Below are 19,727 nucleotides of genomic sequence, written 5' to 3'. Positions count from 1 at the left end.
TGTGCCAAACTGAGCTAAGTCATGATTTGGCTTAGTGTGCAGTCTGAACCTGAGCTTGTGATTTTGTTCTCTCCAGACTAAACGCAAGCTATAAACCAAGAGCAAAATTCTTCCCCCAGAGCCTGCATGCTCACACTAAGCAATGGTTTGTCTTCGCATGATGTGTGAACCAGACCTATAGCAATAGGAACATTTAGCACGTGAATGTAGAGGAATTCACACACACACACACATTCCCCATTGAAAAAGAAGAGTATGAACCTCAGCAAAATAAAAAAAATAGTTCTAGATGTTGTGATCTTGTATCTTAGGACAACCTTATGCCTGATAGTTTTATAGACAGGACTGCTGTTTGACGCTGCTGTACCTCTGCTTCCCTGCCAATCAAACTGTAGGAAGCTCTCTGCCTTGATTTCAGAGATTTCTTTAGCCTTTGCTGGAGACTGCCAATAAAACAACCCCTCCCTGCCTTCATCCTGTTGTATCCCTTTTATCTATTTTGTCTAAAAGCAACGTACAGGGGACTGACAGAAAAGCAAAAGTGACTCAGAACATGAAGACTTGTGCTGGCTTTGTGTTGGTGCAGCGATCCTCACCTCTTTGGGAGATTATTATTTTTTAGCCTGGGGTATTTTATCATCCACCTTCCTCCAACCACAGTGAAGAAAAGGCCTCACTAGCCAGAGATTAACTTGCCCCAGTGAGTCCTGAAAATGAGATGAATAGGGCTGGGCAATATATCAATGTTGTTGTTGTTGTTTAGTCGTTTAGTCATGTCCGACTCTTCGTGACCCCATGGACCATAGCACGCCAGGCACTCCTGTCTTCCACTGCCTCCCGCAGTTTGGTCAAACTCATGTTCGTAGCTTCGAGAACACTGTCCAACCATCTCGTCCTCTGTCGTCCCCTTCTCCTTGTGCCCTCAATCTTTCCCAACATCAGGGTCTTTTCCAGGGAGTCTTCACTTCTCATGAGGTGGCCAAAGTATTGGAGCCTCAGCTTCAGGATCTGTCCTTCCAGTGAGCACTCAGGGATGATTTCCTTCAGACTGGATAGGTTTGATCTTCTTGCAGTCCATGGGACTCTCAAGAGTCTCCTCCAGCACCATAATTCAAAAGCATCAAGTCTTCGACGATCAGCCTTCTTTATGGTCCAGCTCTCACTTCCATACATCACTACTTTCAATATATCAATATATATCACTATATTGCCCCAAACCGGTTTGCAGTTTATGTCGTGGTATCAGTTTCATAGTTTTTGACCTGGCAATATATTGTGAATCATGGTGTGGGTGGGTGGGTGTGGTGCGCGTTATGAAAAAATCACAAGGTGGGGAAAACCGTGAAGCCATCCAATGTCTAATTAATAATAATAATAATAATAATAATAATAATAATAATAATAATAATTCCTTTTAAAAAAGAAGAAGCTATCAGGAGACTTTCACACATATCTCCAGCATGCTGCCTAGTTTGGCACTAAAAAGGATGTACTCTTTAACATACTTAACTGGAAGTCCCACAAAAATAAATGGGACCTGCCTTCAAGCAAATGTGCTTAAGACTTGTGTTTAAGTGCTCCTCTGTATTACTGCTTTCATTTAAAATGGATGACAACTGTTACATTCCTTTTAATATGTGCCATTTTTATCTTCTCTCCCAAAATGCTTTATGAATTAAATATAGGGAAGAAGATTAAAAGGGGAGAAATAAAGAGGCAGATTTTTTTTTAATTAAAAAAAAGGTTTCACAAGCAAGGGTAAAAAGAAAGAATTTCCAGGAAGAACTCAGGATAGATTGAGAGTTGATTAGATACAAGAAAGCTATTCCTGGAGAAGAGGAGAAAGATACATTTCTGTTTGAGAGTCTGTCTGGGATTACCTAAAAAACAGATTAGATAAGGGGACAGCTAGGCTAAAGCTCCATCGATCCTCAGAGCTAAATTTAAAATAAAGAAGCACCTTGAAAATATCTCATTCAAGACAGTCCTATGATTTTAACAACAACTTGACAACTTGATTTGGTAAAGATATTTGTGCATGCCCATTTGCAAGGCAAAGCTATGCACCATGTGACCCAACAAGCCAAACCAGGGATACTGCCGTCTTAACAGACCATGAGCTTGAATGTCTTGCGATAGGAAGCCAAAGTTCAATACCTCCATTTCCATATTTGGCAAATGCTTTTAGGGCTTTCAGAATATTTTAGTAGTTCCACTCACTGCTTTATCTTTTGTTGTTTTTGTGGGGTGTTTTTAATTTGATACGCCACTTGCCATGTTCTTTATTCCCGTTTGTTGTGCAATCAGCATTGAGGCACTTCTCAAAAGGCACATTACAAATCCTACAGACAGGGAAGAGTGCAGTGCTTCCCCTTCCCAACCCTTTGATGCTGGTGGCTGTGAAGGGGTTAAGAGTGCGCTGCAAGTGGAAGGCCAGGGTGGAGGCTCTGAGCTCTACTGCAGCAGAAGCCCTGAGCTTTGCCCAAGTGGGCAAGAGGTTACCACTGGTTAGTTCTCCAGTTGACGCCAGCCAGGAGAATGCATCAGACCAGAGTGTTTCAGGGTGCCAGGGGGATTTGGTATCCACTGTCTCCAAACCCTTGGGGGCCCTGATCCTCTAGTCCCTCCGCTGTGCTTACCTGGAGCAGGTGCAGTGAAACCAGAAAGCACTCCACACCTTTCACCACAGGCACTGCAAATGGCAGCCTAGACTTCCTACTCCTGTGTAACAGCGCAACCCTAAGCACATCTCCTCAGAAGCTAGTCCTACTGAGTTCTATAGGGCCTACTTCCAGAAAAACGGGTGCAGAATGTCAGTAAATGTATAAGCCACATCCACATGTGTTTCTACATGCCAAGAAAAATCCAGTCGTGGCCATTACTTGCAAGAGTCTTCATAGCATGCAAACCAGTGGCTAATCGCATCAATTCAACTCTTTGAAAGTTTATACTCGTTTACGTACATTCTCCTTTATTCACACTCAATTATGCTTCATATTCTCATGCTCAGGGAGCTCTAATTATATTCTTTGCCATACTCAGCTTATGCTTCTAATAATACTCAGGCCCAGGAAAGTAGATTAATACTCATATTCAACCACACAAAGAGAAACCTACATCATTTTTACTTCTGTGTTGGTAGTGGGAAAGAGATCTGGATTTGGCTGCTGATCCAAATCTAGAGACAGATATGACTGCTCCCCACATCAAATGGGGTCACACGGAGCCCCCAGATCCCAGTGTGGTTCCCGGTAGTATGGGCTGGCTTTGCCCTCCCCAGGCTGGATACCTGGGGAGGTGTTGCCAGGGGATCAGCCAGGTAGGGGGAAGGACTGCCTTGCCCACACAACCTTTAGTCTATCTTCCTAAACGGGGTGGGGGGGCATGAAGCGGTGACTGAGCCAAGGTCATCTGAAAAACCAAGCACAAGACACCTGAAACTTAAAAAAGTTGTGGCCAATTTTAATCCCATAGCACGTTGTATTGAGTCATTATTCCGCTCTGGGGTCGCCTGGGGTTAGGGGGACTCCACCTGTCCATGCAATGCATGTATCTTAAATCTTCTGCAGGCCTTCATTTTCCTGCAGTTTCTTTCTCCGTGCAAAACCTGGTGCTCCTTCTTCCAGCAGCGTAGCAATGCTGCATCCACAAGGGAGCCGGCTTTTGAAAACCAGCCTACGTGAGCAGCACACAGTCCACAGGTTGGTGGGAAACCATTCCCACCCAAGCGAACAGGAAGAGATTCCAAATGGCAACCCATCCATCTGCTTAAAAGTGTGCTCTTCTGAGGGCTGCCTCCCCCCTGCAAATCCCAGTTCCTTCCCCAAGAGTCTAATTATGCCCACAAAATATGGTTTTACAACTATGAATGCAAGAAAAATTTTTTGTTTTGTATTGTTCTTTCTTTTTTCTTTTTTCGCCCTTTCTTTTTTTTTCCCCCCCTTTTTTCCTATTTCTATTTTTCTATTTTTTTTTTTTTTTGGTATGACAATAGATGGTTGGATGGATGTCCTCCTGCGTACTGCCCTGGTTTGCTGGAGCTCCCTGGTGGCAGGGGGGGGCTTTGGGGTCAGGGGAGGGGGGGGAGGACAGAAACCCAAGCATAAAATGGACCATCTCTGACTGTTCACATACATGGGATACTTCTGTGGCAGGGGAGGACCCATGTGGGTGGGTAGGAAGGAGGTGGAAAAGGGGTTTAAGTATGTACCTTTTTTTTTTTTGCTTTTTTGTATTTTGTAAAATTAATAAAAAGTATGTTCAAAAAAAAAAAAGAGTCTAATTATGAAGCAATTGCTTTCGTGAGCCCTACAGGCATTTAAACTCTCTCTCTCTCTCCCTCTCTCTCTCTCCCTCTCTCTCTCTCCCTCTCTCTGATCTTTCACACTGGCAAGCCCAGGAAAGCACTGGTACTAACTTCTTTCTACCACCTCTGCTTAGCAGTCAGGGCAGGAAGCCTCGAGAACCCAGGATAAAGGGAAATTCTGACGAGAACAATGTGTTGAGCCATAGACAGCTATTTTCAAGGGAATGGAAAGAAGCAATCAATTCTCGACATGTACTCTCTCTACCTGATATTAAATGACATTTTGTCATTCCCCCCCCCCCTCCAAGTAAAAAAACAAAAACCAAACACAAGACTTTACAGCGCTGGCAGTCTAAAACCTCAACTATATAAAAAACAAAACACATGGGAACAATTTTTCAAAAGTGCACAGGAATCATGAATCAAAGCAAGCGCCTTTGAAATTGACTGGACTTGCTTTTAAGTAGGCATGCATAAGATCGGGCTGCTAGGCTCAGTAGGTTCAACTGAAATATGCAGTTCGGTGCATATGATGAGGGTGTGTGAGCCACAGTTTTATCAGTCATAAATGGAATATGGATCTCCATGTCACCAGAGAGAGAAGCATCAGAGAATCATAGAGTTGGAAGGGACCCTGGAGTCATCTAATCCAACCCCCTGCAATGCAGGAATCTCAACACGTGGGGCCTCATCCAATCCGAAACCATACCATCCCCTGCTTAGCTTTGCAAACATAAAAAAGGTAAAGGGACCCCTGACCTACTAGCCATTTTATTGCTGCACCAGTAGGGTCCATCATACATAAATTCCTTTTAAAACCAAAGAGGCTGCAAGCCTTCCCCCAGGGTGAATCTGTCAATTCCAGATTCTCAATTTTCCAACAGTAAATTCAGTTCTACACGTTTCTGAATCAGTTTATGATAAACGTCCTTTTGGAAATTTATTGGTGTACCAATTCTCCTAGTATATAGTGCACAATTTTATATGTAATGTCCCGTAATATACATGCTTTTGAAAGCAATCTTCCCCTAGCCTATTTTGTATGTGATTTACACCAACACATGCATTTTTATGCACATTACTTGGCTAGAGAACCAACTGTGTTGCAAAATTCGGAGCTGGCTCTTTTCTTGGTAAGGCTTCTAGGTGAATTCCTTTTTTAATCTTTGCAGCAACATGCCGGCTGCTTTGGTGGCATTTCTGCCGATCAAAGGGCTCGTGAAAGCACATAAGCCTTGATGAATATAAAGTAAAACAACTTAAGTTGTCAAGCCTATTTATTCAATCAGATTTGGTTATCAGATTTACATCGTGCCCATTCACTGAGCGGTTTAGAGTGGTATACACAGGATCTTATTACTGTATTCTCAGAAAAGACTGCTTGAGGGAAGATAACCCGAAAGAAAGGGTGATTTGCTCAAAGTCAATCAGTGAATGTCATTGCTGAGCAGGGGTTTGGTCTCTCTAGCTGAAACCTTGGCCTTTTAATTTCCAAGTACAAAATTTGTAATTTTGGTGGGATATAACCCGCCTAAGATTGTGCAAATATTCATCTTTTACAATCCAGCTCAGGTCATTGTCTCCTTGGCTTTGTCTGCTTCTGCACTGACCCACCCCATCAGGTTGTGAAGATGATGCTCAAACTAGCCAGGAATAGAGATATTTGTCTGAGGGCTTATCCACACTTCCTGCTTGCTCCCGGGGAAAACTGCTCTTTAGAGTGCAATTGGAGCAAACAGCAATTCAATTTTTTTCTGGATCAACATTTGCTCCGATTTAGAGCGGAAGTGTGTGTTTTCCCTGGGAAAGGAATGTGGCAAGTGGGGAACCACTTGGGTGTCAAGCAGAAAACCTCTCAGACCTGTACTTTCTAGGCACGGGACAAGTGAAAGTGTGGACCAGCCCTCAGTCAGCACAAGTTGCTTACCTGCCACTATTGAGGTCTAGGAGAGCTGCCGCCACCTTGCTACTGCAGCAAAGCCATTAGCGGCACTCCTACAGGGCTCTCTGGCAGTGGGTCAGCCGCATCCTGGGAGGGTCCTTCTTCAGAGTGGCGCATACTGAGAGAGGCAGCCCCAGAGAGTGCCTGTGCCGCTGCCACTTTGCAAATATTGCTGTTAAACTCTACAAGATTGATAGTTTCCTGCTGTTAAATGGTATTTTCTACCACTGCGGCAAAGCGGAAGCGAAGCAAGCACTCTCCTATCCCGCCATGGCCTGGGAAGACCCTCCGTTCCCCTGGGTCCTCCATCAGAGCAAAACATGATTGTATGTAACGCTCTTGAGAGCCTCGGGAAGCATCAGCTCTCCCTCAAATAGCATCGAAAACTTGTGCCAGCCCCTTTTCTGCTCTATTCCTGCCCATCTAAACACTGTTGCTGCCTCCTCTGCCTTTTTGGCTTAACCATATGGATGATCAAATCAGGTTTCATGTAGTGAATGGGACAGCATTCCTCTCAATCAGCTTTAGCTATGTGATGACCTTACTGAGGACACAAGGTGTACATGAATAAGCAAACACTTCCGTAAGGGATGCTGAGAAGGAATGCCTAAAGGGAATCCTTTCTTTGGCAGAAAACGTGAAGAAGGAGAAAGTTAAGAAGAGCGTCTGCTCAACTCTGGGGCAAGTTAACACAGTAATTCAGAAATGTTCTGTGAAAACTGAAGCTCTCCATTTCTAGTTGCTTCTAGCAACAGTGGATTAAGCAGCAATCCTATGATAATTTACATAGCAAATTCCACTGCACCCAATGGGGCTATCTCCTGAGTAGACCTGTACAGGACTGCATTGCACACGTAATGTTCTGCTTGCCTACATGCATTTTTGTAAAAAGAGAGAGAGAAGAGCGTAGATTATGGCTCATACATGATCTCTCCTCCCCTTTGCTATCACGTAAGCCATCTCCTTTGTGATAATCTAATATCTCTATAGCAACTACACCAATTACTTACACGGGAGAATAACATCAGAGAAGTATATTTTTAGATGCCGTTTAATGTGTAATTTAGCAGCAGGAAACGAAAAAGGCGAGCCACCTCCATGCCAGCAAGTGCTTTAAGACCTACAAACCAGAATCTGAAGATGTCTGATTTAACCTTTGTTTCACACTTGTGCCAATCTCTTTTAATAATTATTTTCAAAGCCATACATTTTCTTGACACAATGTTTTATTTGCTTTTTGGATACACTAACTGCTCTAAATGAAAAAATTCCTTCAGTAGCACCTTAAAGACCAACTAAGTTTATATTTTGGTATGAGCTTTCGTGTGCATGCACACTTCTTCAGTATCTGAAGAAGTGTGCATGCACACGAAAGCTCATACCAAAATATAAACTTAGTTGGTCTTTAAGGTGCTACTGAAGGAATTTTTTTTATTTTGCTTCGACTCAGACCAACACGGCTACCTACCTGTAACTAGAACTATGGAAGGCACCACATTGAGCCGCATGAAATGGAAGTCCATCAACCTCACCAAGAAACTGGCACAGGTACAAACTGACATAATATTTCTGACCAGATGCAAGAACCTGGATATTGTTCCTAAGGGTCTTAGAATTAAGAACCCCCTTCAATCAACGTATCCCACAGAATATGCCAGGAAACTTTGCCACAGGTATCTGAAGAAGTGTGCATGCACACGAAAGCTCATACCAAAATATAAACTTAGTTGGTCTTTAAGGTGCTACTGAAGGAATTTTTTTATTTTGCTTCGACTCAGACCAACACGGCTACCTACCTGTAACTGCTCTAAATGAGTTCTGATCCCCCACCCCCATCCTGAGATCAATCTGATATAAGCCAGGTTATAAATATTTCAATTAATAAATAAAACACATATACAAAACCTGCTCTGCTTCAGCACATTTGAAAAGCTGTACATAACGCTCAGATCACAACTACCTGACATTTAGAGGACATCTGAAGTTTTTAAATGTGTGACATCTTAATGTATTTTAACTTTTTGTTGGAAGCCGCCCAGAGTGGCTGGGGAAACCCAGCCAGATGGGTGGGGTACAAATAAATTATTGTTGTTGTCTCTTCATCAGAGACCAAAGAGTTGATCCCACAAGTGAACCCGAGCTGTGAAAAGGATCAAAGAGGTGGTGTGTCAAGCAAATGTCTGTTTGCTTGACAGGATCACACTTCAAAATGATCGTAACAGATTAGACAACTGGGCCAAAACAAACAAGATGAATTTAAACAGGGAGAAATGTAAAGTACTACACTTGGGCAAAAAAAAAAAATGAAAGGCACAAATACAGGATGGGAGACACCTGGCTTGAGAGCAGTACATGTGAAAAGGATCTAGGAGTCTTGGTAGACCACAAACTTGACATGAGTCAACAGTGTGATGCAGCAGCTAAAAAAGCCAATGCAATTCTGGGCTGCATCAATAGGAGTATAGCGTCTAGGTCAAGGGAAGTAATAGTACCACTGTATTCCGCTCTGGTCAGACCTCACCTGGAATACTGTGTCCAGTTCTGGGGACCTCAGTTCAAGAAGGATACTGACAAGCTGGAACGTGTCCAGAGGAGGGCAACCAAAATGGTCAAAGGCTTGGAAACAATGCCTTATGAGGAACGGCTTAGGGAGCTGGGTATGTTTAGCCTGGAGAAGAGAAGGTTAAGGGGTGATATGATAGCCATGTTCAAATACCTATATAAAAGGATGTCATATAGAAGAGGGTGAAAGGTTGTTTTCTGCTGCTCCAGAGAAGCGGACACGGAGCAATGGATTCAAGCTACAAGAAATAAGATTCCACCTCAACATTAGGAAGAACTTCCTGACAGTAAGAGCTGTTCGACAGTGGAACTTGCTGACAAGAAGTGTGGTGGAGTCTTCTTCTTTGGAGCCATCTGTCAAGAATGCTTTGATGGTGTTTCCTGCTTGGCAGGGGGTTGGACTGGATGGCCTTGTGGTCTCTTCCAACTCTATGATTCTATGATTCTGTTTCTATGCCATCCCCCCCCCCGCCCCCGCCCCCAATTTTGAAGTGCAATGCAGCAATTTCAAGTTTCAATCTCACAGACCTTTCATTTGTTCACATGACTGGCACCAGGAACTTGCTATGGGAACTCATGAGATTGATGCTTCACTGGAACCAGAGCCCTGAGTGATCCTAACACCATCTTAAGACAAGCCTGCTAGATTTAAGCATTAGCCTACCTTGCACAGTGCCTTAAACAAAGCACACCGCAAAGCAGAAGACACCAAAACCTGAAGGACAAGTTTTCAAGGTGAGGCTGCAGAGAGTGATGGATAGCAGCAAATGGATTATTTACAGTGATTTGGGGTCCAGTCGGGCAGCTGCTGATAAATGTGGCCATCCATAGCAGAGAGAGAAATGCCAGTGGCCTTCCCTCTTCGTAGTCACTAGAACGATAAAACCTTGGTTCTCTGTTCAAGAAACTCCCTGCATGAATATGGATTAGGGAGGCTCAACTACAGCTGTGGGAAATCAAAAACACCATAAGGCAAGCATGTAAACAGAATGCAATTAAGCTTCAGTGCGGTTCGGGGATGAAGGGAGCGGATAGCTTGTGATTTATCTATTTATTTTTATGTAGTGTTCAAAGTGTGGCCCCTTGGAGCCAGAAAAAAAGGTTTGCCTCCTTAAAACAGCTTTCTCAAATCCCTCCCTTCTTGTTTATGTTGGACTGGGTACTTAGAAGGCAACATCCAAATATTTTAAATTATAATATCTTAAAATATGCCAAGGCTCATCCTCAATTGGTTTGCGATCATTCCCCCCCCCTCCCATCACACAAACCTTGAAGGAATTTCCTTGCCTCTTAAGCATGCTGGAACTACGGGCAAAGGAAGCTGATTGATGGATAATTATCTTCCAGAGAAATTCTTTGCATCAAGCTGTCAGGTACTTAGAAATAACAATCACCTGGAAAGTTTGGGGGGTGGGGTGAAAAACATTTGCCTGCTATGACTTGAATTTTTTTTTTTTTAGGGATTAGACAAGCTAATTTTTTATGTACTGAAATCTGACTGGATTTTGAGATGGCTGAACAGATGTAGTTACATGATTGTTAAGTACCCCACTACTACCGGCTCAACATATGTATTAAATAAACAGAAGATAGTACAAGTCTCCAGTCCTCTTTCCTCCAAAGAGGACTGCCTTAAGAAAAATGGTCTCTCATCAACTCCCATGAGGGATCCTGCCACTCAAAAACAATGGACTTGGGCACTTCCACCTCACATGTATGTAACCAGCACCCCAAACACAGCCTCTCTCTACATTTCCTTCTTCCATGTCTCCACGACTGATGGTTTCGTAAGTAAGTACCATACAGCTCCGTGAATCTTCCCAGCATTTAGCCTATTAAGTTCAAAGTTGCCACAATCTCTGGCCCCTCATTCCAGCCTCAATCTGCAGCGAGAGTAACAATCCCAAGTCAGTAGAAATACAATTGCTTATTCCACCTGTCCATACCATACCAAAATTGTCCCGTCCACCCCAAGTCAACTGCCCAGTGATCACCATATAACTACCAGTCACCTAGACCAACCTTTATGTTACTGAGAAAACAATATCCTTACTATGCTATTGTCTAGAGGAGTTTAATAGGGCCAGAGGGAGCGGAAGGGTGTTACCTTATAGATATCCAGGAATCCACACTGATGGTCAAATCGCGTGTAGAGCTCGTTGAGCATGCTGATCACCTGCATGGGAGTGCACTGGGCGCAGACCGCTGTGAAGCCAACTATGTCAGAAAAGAGCATGGTGACGTCATCGAACTTCCTGGCCTGAACTTGCTGCCCTTGCCACAGCTGCTGAGCCACTTCTTCCGGGAAGATGGAAATAAGGAGATCCACCGTTTTCTTCTTCTCTTCTTCCAGGGCTTGGTGCGTTTGTTCCAGCGTTGCCTTCAGTTTGTCCATCCGTTTCTTCAAGCCGTCCTGGGCTTTGGCCTGCTCCCCAACGAGGATGACGTCGCGGGTGGCATCGTGAATTGGTATGTCTGAAAGGTGGAGGCCTCGGCCCATGAGCTCATCCAGCTTGTCCACACAAGGGGAGCCCAGAAACAAAATGGAGTTTGATTCCGGGACGTGAATCATTTGTCCTTTGATTTCCATCACCTGCAAAGTACACAAATGCAGTAATAATATATAGATATAGATATATACATATTAGCAATTATGCATGGCTAGAAATCTCAAAGTAAGCTTTCAAATCTGTCGAAGGTCCAAAGGGGAATTTCAATGTGCTTCCTAGGATGCACAGAACTACAGTTACAAAGTACATTGGGAGGTCGTCAAATCCCTGCTCAGTGCAGGATGCAACTGCAGAATCCCTGACAGAAGAACATCCAAGAATCTGCTTAAATACCTCCAGAGAAGAAGAGTCCGCCACCCAACCAGCCACTGTTTGGGAGGGCTCTATTGTATCATTAACACCAGGAAACACATATAAACATCAGCTTGCAGGTTCAACTAATTTGCCCATTATACATTCTCTGTACATATCTAAAGTCTGTACAGTCGTACCTCGGAAGTCGAACGGAATCCTTTCGACTTCCAAAATGTTCAGAAACCAAGGTGTGGCTTCCGATTGGCTGAAGGAGCTCCTGTAGCCAATCGGAAGCCACGGAAGCCATGTCGGACGTTCGGGTTCCAAAGAACTTTCACAAACCAGAACACTCACTTCCGGGTTTGCAGCATTCAGGGGCCAAAACGTTTGACTCACAAGGCATTCGGGATCCAAGGTGTGACTGTATATAGATCTTCCTGGGAGCTAATTCTCAGGACTACCGACAATGCTCAAGAATGCTGATAAATTACAACAGAAGACAGCACCCCCCCCCCAAAAAAACAAAGAAAATACAGAGAAAGAAAATACACGATGAAAATTGCAGATTAAGTAGGGAGTTCATCAAAGTTGCAAGGGAATTAATAAGTTTTCATAAGTTTTTTTTAAATGTAAAGATGTAGTTAGAGAGACACGTGCTAGGCCACAGGGTCACCCCGAAAGCGCAATTGTCTGCTGACTGAAAGCGGGATCCCCAGATGGAGGGCTGATTCACACACTGTCCTCCTAATGAGGGAACTCATGTCTCTGCATCCCATCCCATCTGTTGGGAGTAAAGAGCATATCCAGCATAATTGCATGTAGGTGGTCCTGGATGTAGCAGCTGTTGGTACACCAAGATATTAAAATGCTCACCTCATTTTTTTATTTTAAAAACCATATCATACTTGATCTGTAAATAAGTTGAAAAGGCCACATTAGGAGAAGGTTGAAACTCTGCAGAACAGAAGAAACTTGCTCAGCAGTTTGCAATCTGGGTTTTGATGTCTCTCCCAGGCTTACTCATGTTTTGCTGCTCCGTGCACAAAAACTGCTGCTACGTTAAAAGATTTTACATTCATTTGGTTTTGGTAACAGGCACCCAGGATTCAGTTATCGGCATGCCACTGCAAAGCTCGTGGCAGACACTCACTAATAGGATGTTGGAGGAGTAAACTTGGCCAGCCCTGTTCATGTCCCAAAGAGTATTAGTATTAATTATCAGTATTATTTTACTTAATACAGCATTAACATTATTTATGTATTTATTTTTTTAGCTGCCACTCTTCTGCTTATTAATATAATTATTATTTTTACACCATCAGTGTGCAAGGTATGGAACAGCATAAGAGAAACAAGCTGTAAAAAAAAAAGATAGTGTTCCCCGAACACAAACATCTTTTTAATAACAAACTTAGTTGTATCATAAAAGTTGCACTTGCAACATCTTCTGTCAACCTGGAACTAGAGATCTTATTAACTCTGGTAACTGTGAACATTTGCTCCACAAGAGTTTGTCCTCACAGGGTTTTTTTCTGGTCCTTGACTATAACATTGCAAAATTGTTCCCAGCATGAAATGAAATCCCAAAAGACTCACAAAAAGGCTCACAAAAAGTAATTTAGGGGAAAGGGAATCAAATAGAAAGAGACCAATTTCAAAGTGTGATGGGGGGAATACAATCATTTAAATTCTTGAGACGTTCACAAAGTTAACCTGTTCAAATATATTGGTGAGGAACCTTCATATTTAGAAAATACCTTGTTAGGCAATGCACTATAAAGATTTGTGATGCTGGGGGTTGCTTCTGATTAAACATGCGTAGGACTGCTCTGTCACAATATTCTGGAATTATTATTATTTAAATGTGTTTAAATGTCTCACATCGACTCCTAAACTGCTGCGTAGATATGGACCCAGTGAATTACCTCTCCTCATACTCTGAGACCAATGTAAGGCCAAAGAGGAAATGAGTTCGTTCTCTCTCAATAAAGGCAACTGCTTGAATCTCTTAAGTGATGGTGGAGCAACCATTTAAAGCAGGGATGTATAACTTCAGCCCCCATGCCCTCAATACAGCCCCGCAGAACTCTTTTTTGGGCCTTGGGACTCTCTCTATATACCTCCTCCTTAGCCACACAACTTTTCTCTAGACCTCAAACCTCACCATTCCCACTTCACAGCCTGGCTGCAATGTGCACTTGAACTCTGATAATACCTCTTGCTTGCCTTGCTGGAGGTTACAGAGCTCTGTATGTATCGGAACTAGCCTACTGTTGAAAAAGTAAAATTCATCGCTCCATCCACTTTGGCTGCACCCGGAAGGTTGTCCAACCCAAATGTGGCCACCAGAAGGTTGCCCTGATGGAAACATGGTCCTCAGGCTGAAAAAGGTCCGCCCTGGCTTAAAGTGATTTCATGTGCCTTGTGAGAGCAAGCCTTTCATTTGATGCTAACGGGTTTTATCTTTCAGCCTTCTCTAGCATCAGGTCCTGGTTTTCAAACATTTGCAGTCATCATCCTTGCATCCTTGCAAGCACGTAATAACCTCACACCTAATTTGAGATAAAAAATCCTTCCAGTAGCACCTTGGAGACCAACTAAGTTTGTCATAGATATGAGCTTTCGTGTGCATGCACAATTCTTCAGATACCTGAGCCCCGAGTTTGGACTACATTTAGACCCAAGACTCTAGAATTGTCAAAGCTATCTCCTATTAATTCCTCCTTCATGCTGTATCAAAATCCAAGATGATGATGATGCTATCTAAAGAAGTGTGCATGCACACGAAAGCTCATACCTATGACAAACTTAGTTGGTCTCCAAGGTGCTACTGGAAGGATTTTTTTATTTTGTTTTGACAGCATCAGACCAACACGGCTACCTACCTGTAACTAGTACCTAATTTGAGAGTAAGCAATAGCTGACCTTCGGTGTATGTTAAGGGCCATCTAAACTTATTACGAAAACTAGCTGTTAAGATAGCACTACCAGAGTATTTTCATTGTGCACTTTGCATACATTATATCTGTAAGCACCCAAAACGGGCACCTCTAGCTTGACACATTGGGTCATTTGTATGAAAAATTGCTCTTTGCTTTTAAATTTGTTTAAATTGTTGTAAATTGTTGTAAACTGCCCTAGCATCTTAGGGTAAAAGCTGGCTAACCAATCAGTCATCTAGTTACAGGTAGGTAGCCGTGTTGGTCTGCCGTAGTCGAAACAAACAAAATAAATAAATTCCTTCCAGTAGCACCTTAGAGACCAACTAAGTTTGTCATTGGTATGAGCTTTCGTGTGCATGCACACTTCTTCAGATAGCATCATCATCATCTTGGACTCCGATACAGCATGAAGGAGGAATTCATAGGAGATAGCTTTGACAATCCTAGAGTCTTGGGTCTAAATGTAGTCCAAACTCGGGGGACCAGGAGCAGGATTCATGATAGGAGTTCATGATAAGAGACTTTCACTTCTACCTCCAAGGATATTACAGACCTATTTATCAAATATGATAATCCCTTAAGAGCACCACACCAAGCATGATAGAGGTGAATAGGGACTCCCATTAAATCCTACAGCAGATATTGGGAACCTAGGGAACCTGTAGACCTCCAGAAGTTGTTGGACCACAATTCCCATCATTCCTTACCACTGGCCATCCTGGCTTTGGCTGATGACAGTTCAACAATATCTGTAGGTAGGGATGAACAAATCTGCTAGTGTGGCACAACTGTTAGAGTAATGGACTAGGACCTGGGAAGCCAGAGTTCAAATCCCCACTCATCCATGAAGCTTGCTGGGTGACCTTGGGCCAGTCACTGCATCTCATCCTAACCTACCTCACAGGGTTGTTGTGAGGATTAAATGAAGACACACAGAACCATGTGCACCAACTTGAGGTCCTTGGAGAAAAAAGGTGGGATATAAATGCAATAAATTATAATTTTGGTTTCTCTCAGTTTCTAATTTTTCCAGTCTAAACTTCAGTTCTCCACATTTCCATGTCAGTTTGCAAGTATTTTCTTAAATCCTCATGAAAACTCACCAGCTTTTTAGTGTGAATTTCTCCTAATATACACGTTCATGTGTAATTTTGCCCTATATGCACATTTTTTTGCAATTTCCCGTAAAACAATGCATTTTATTTTCACCAATCTATGCATTTTGGGGTACAATTAATTGTAGGATATATATTTTTGTAAGCATCCCTTCCCGGGAGAACTACATTATAAAATATGGAGAAGAGCAAATTAGGAAGGATGGCCATGTTGCCATTCCCTTGCAAACTAGGTAGACACCCTTTTAAGTACAAACTAAATCACATTTCTCCCCATTGCTACCCAGAAGGCACTATGCTGACGATCTTGGCCCTAGAAGACTACTCATGTGTTAAAACCCAATAACATACTTGAACATTGCAATAAACATGGCAACAGAGATAAGCAGCAGTTTTGATCATATGATTAGGACATTGTGCATAGGGGGGGGCATAAAGATTCTTGGTGGTCCCCCCCCCTTGACCATAAAAAGGTGGCACCTTTTGTCTGATCTTTCCCCCATTTGAGCTTCCAGCCGAGTGAATTGTCAAGAGACATTATTCCTCGCCGCAGAAGAGCTACCGTTACAAATTTCAAGTTATTTATAGAAGTCTCCAGGGTGTTATGCAATGTGCAACAGACTTCCAACCCCCGAGACAGCAAATTTAGCCTTTTTGATTTATCTGTGATGCAGGAGAAACAGCATCAGGAATGCAAGCAGCTGTTATTAAGGGAGAGGGAGGAGACATGTGGGATTGATAAACGTCAGCCAATTTGCTGTGAAAAGAAGATAAACGTGGAAGATAAAAGAACACACCCATTAAAGAACTGCAGAGCCAATTAGCCAACAAAGGTTGCCTTCCCAGTGATGCAGCACCCACAAAACACACCTGCTTGGCTTTCGGAAAATGGAGTTTCAAGCAGGGGTTCTGAAAAGATGCGGGCCCCTTATTGTGTTTCGGAGCACGGAATACGGCATCTAATAAAGAATGCAGTAGCTTGAGCACATTCATGAGAACCTCGAGGCTGAATAAGACATTAGTCCAAATACAGGAGCTATTTCCCAACTCTTCATGTAATAAGGAAAAAAGCACTGCCTGCTTGGATCATATACACTTGGGGGAGAATGAAGAGGTGGTGTATCACTTCAGCTAGCAGATGAGGGATGCCGAAATAAAAATTAAATAAAATTAACATGATAAGATAACAATCCCTCACAACAACATCAACAACAAAATAAGCACAATAGGAGGGAGGGGGGGAGTTTCATTTGGAAACTTGGATTTATGGGTTGTTGTTTTTAAATATTAACTTTTTATATTCACAATAATATTTTATTATAAAAATCTGACGGATGCATGACTCTTTGTTGATGCCCTAAATCTCAGTATGGTTGCATCCGCACCATTCATTTAAAGCACTTATACCACTTTAACAGCCGTGGTTTTTCACAATGAATTCTGGGAACTGTAGCTCCATGAGTGTTGCCCTAACAACTAGAGTTCTGTCTGGTCTAGTTGTTTGGGATAAGTTCCCATGACTGTGACTCAAGGACATGGACAAGATGCTTGAGGGAGTTTGGTCAACCACTTGCCTTCTTGATCCTAGTCTAGAAAGCTAGGAGGACTGGGCTGATGGGGCAACTCCTGGAAGTGGCAAGTGCTTTGTTGAGGGAGGCGGTGTTGTGGCACTCAGCTCGCTTTCAGGCCGAGGGAACCGGCGTTTGTCCACAGACAGCTTTCCAGGTCATGTAGCCAGCATGACTAAACTGCTGGTGGTGCATGGAGGACCGTGACAAGTGCCAGAGCACACAGATACGCTGTTAACCTTCCCACCGCAATGGTACCTATTTATCTACTTGCACTGGTATGCTTTCGAACTGCCAGGTTGTCAAGAGCTGGGACAGAGCAACGAGAGCTCACCCTGTCATGGGGATTCAAACCGCCAACCTTCCGATCGGCAAGCCCAAGAGGCTCAGTGGTTTAGACCACAGCGCCACCCACGTCATTACCACTGCAATGAGCCACTTAAGGCCAGATACATAACTGCTCTTCCAAAGTTGCCTGGCTTACCTCTTCCATTCTTTCCCTTTGTATGAAGCACTGTGTGCTGCCTTACTCTAACATTGGGGCACACAAGCTGCTTTTTAGGTGGTGGTGGGGAGAGAAGCAACCCCCTCCCTTCTTCCACAACAACAGCAGCTATGGCAACAAAAGTTTTTACAGGGAACTGGGGTGGGTGGATGAGTGTGTCTCCAACAGCTTCAACCAGCAGGTCTTCCAGTTAACAGGAGAGGAACTTTTCCTTTTGAGGGGTGGGGGGATGAAAGTACTGTGTGTGCCAGTGCTGCTGGGCATGTATGTTCCTTTTCCATCTCTGGAGTGAAGGCAGGGCTTTTTTTTCCAGCCAGAACTCACCAGAACTCAGTTCTGGCACCTCTCAGAGCATTATAAGAGAACAAGGGAGGCGTTCATGGTGAGTTCTGGCACCTCTTTTTCAAGAAAGATAGCACTGGCCGTGGAGGCAGTAAAAAAACTCTCCCCACTCTAGAGCAGTAGCAAAAGCAGAAACTCTTTACAGGAAGGACGAACCAAGGAAAGTCCCCGAGAAGCAGGTTGTCTACTGCCCTGGTCCTCAGTTGGTGAGGACTGATCCTAGCTGGGTCGTAACAGGAGCGCTACCCCAAAATATATGGTAAAAGGTTAAGAAATGGGTCCCCATATGCATATTTGGGATTAGAGTGGGTCCAGGGTATGAAAGACAGCTATATATTGTGTGGAGACCAGATACAGAACTGCACAGTTAGGAAAGAAGAGGCCTAGCACTAGCTACGGGTGCTGTGCTTTTGTTTTAGACTAGTCCTTTGCTACTGTTAAGGGACCCAGGTGGCACTGTGGGTTAAACCACAGAGCCTAGGGCTTGCCGATCAGAAGGTCGGCGGTTCGAATCCCTGCGACGGGGTGAGCTCCTGTTGCTCGGTCCCAGCTCCTCCCAACCTAGCAGTTTCAAAGCACGTCAAAGTGCCAGTAGATAAATAGGTACCGCTGCAGCGGGAAGGTAAACAGCGTTTCCATGCTCTCGTTCTCCAGAAGCGGCTTTGTCATGCTGGCCACATGACCTGGAAGCTACATGCTGGCTCCCTCGGCCAATAACACGAGGTGAGCGCCGCAACCTCAGAGTAGGTCACGACTGGACCTAATGGTCAGGGGTCCCTTTGCTACTGTTGTCTGGAAGCTCCTTATGTGTAGATATAAGGAATACTCATTGTACATGATACGAACACAAACAGGTTTTCCCCACAAAAGGAATATTCCTATATAGTCACAGGGGTCCTGTGGCCCTCCAGACTACAACTCCCATAATCCCTGCCCACTGGCCATCCTGGCTGAGGAAGAAGAGAGATGGGAGTCCGACGACGATTGGAGGACCACAGATCTTAGAATCATAGAATCATAGAGTTGGAAAAGCATCCAGTCCAACCCCCTGCCAAGCAGGAAACACCATCAAAGCATTCCTGACAGATGGCTGTCAAGCCTCTGCTTAAAGGCCTCCAAAGAAGGAGACTCCACCACACTCCTTGGCAGCAAATTCCACTGCCCAACAGCTCTTACTGTCAAGGAAGTTCTTCCTAATGTTTAGGTGGAATCTTCTTTCTTGTAGCTTGTACATTGCTCCGTGTCCGCTTCTCTGGACCAGCAGAAAACAACCTTTCACCCTCCTCTATATGACATCCTTTTATATATTTGAACATGGCTATCATATCACCCCTTAACCTTCTCTTCTCCAGGCTAAACATACCCAGCACCTTAAGCCGTTCCTCATAAAGCATCGTTTCCAGGCCTTTGACCATTTTGGTTGCCCTCCTTTGGACACGTTCCAGCTTGTCAGTATCCTTCTTGAACTGTGGTGCCCAGAACTGGACAACTCCTGTTGTAGAGCAATTTGCCGCTTGTGAAGCAGCTCTTAGATAACAGCTTCACTCAGATGGCTCTCTTATGACATCAGTATGGCTGCTTTAAATACAGTTAACTTTCCCATCATCATTGATATAATCAGATAAGTTTTGCTTTAGGGAT

At 43.6% G+C, this 19,727-nt stretch overlaps 1 protein-coding gene across 1 annotated transcript in view; it reads right to left on the bottom strand.

The window, feature by feature from the left end:
* The window catches only part of GUCY1A2 (guanylate cyclase 1 soluble subunit alpha 2), a 157,233-nt gene that overhangs the window by 66,455 nt on the left and 71,051 nt on the right, over nucleotides 1–19,727 (bottom strand). The window contains exon 5 of the mRNA XM_035114362.3: nucleotides 10,918–11,403. Coding sequence (XP_034970253.1) covers nucleotides 10,918–11,403 — 486 coding nt within the window. The remainder of the gene's footprint in view (nucleotides 1–10,917; nucleotides 11,404–19,727) is intronic.

This window comes from Zootoca vivipara, chromosome 4 (assembly GCF_965207765.1).
Source record: "Zootoca vivipara chromosome 4, rZooViv2.hap1.1, whole genome shotgun sequence".
Lineage (NCBI taxonomy): Eukaryota > Metazoa > Chordata > Lepidosauria > Squamata > Lacertidae > Zootoca > Zootoca vivipara.
This window is presented reverse-complemented; position numbering and strand designations above follow the sequence as displayed.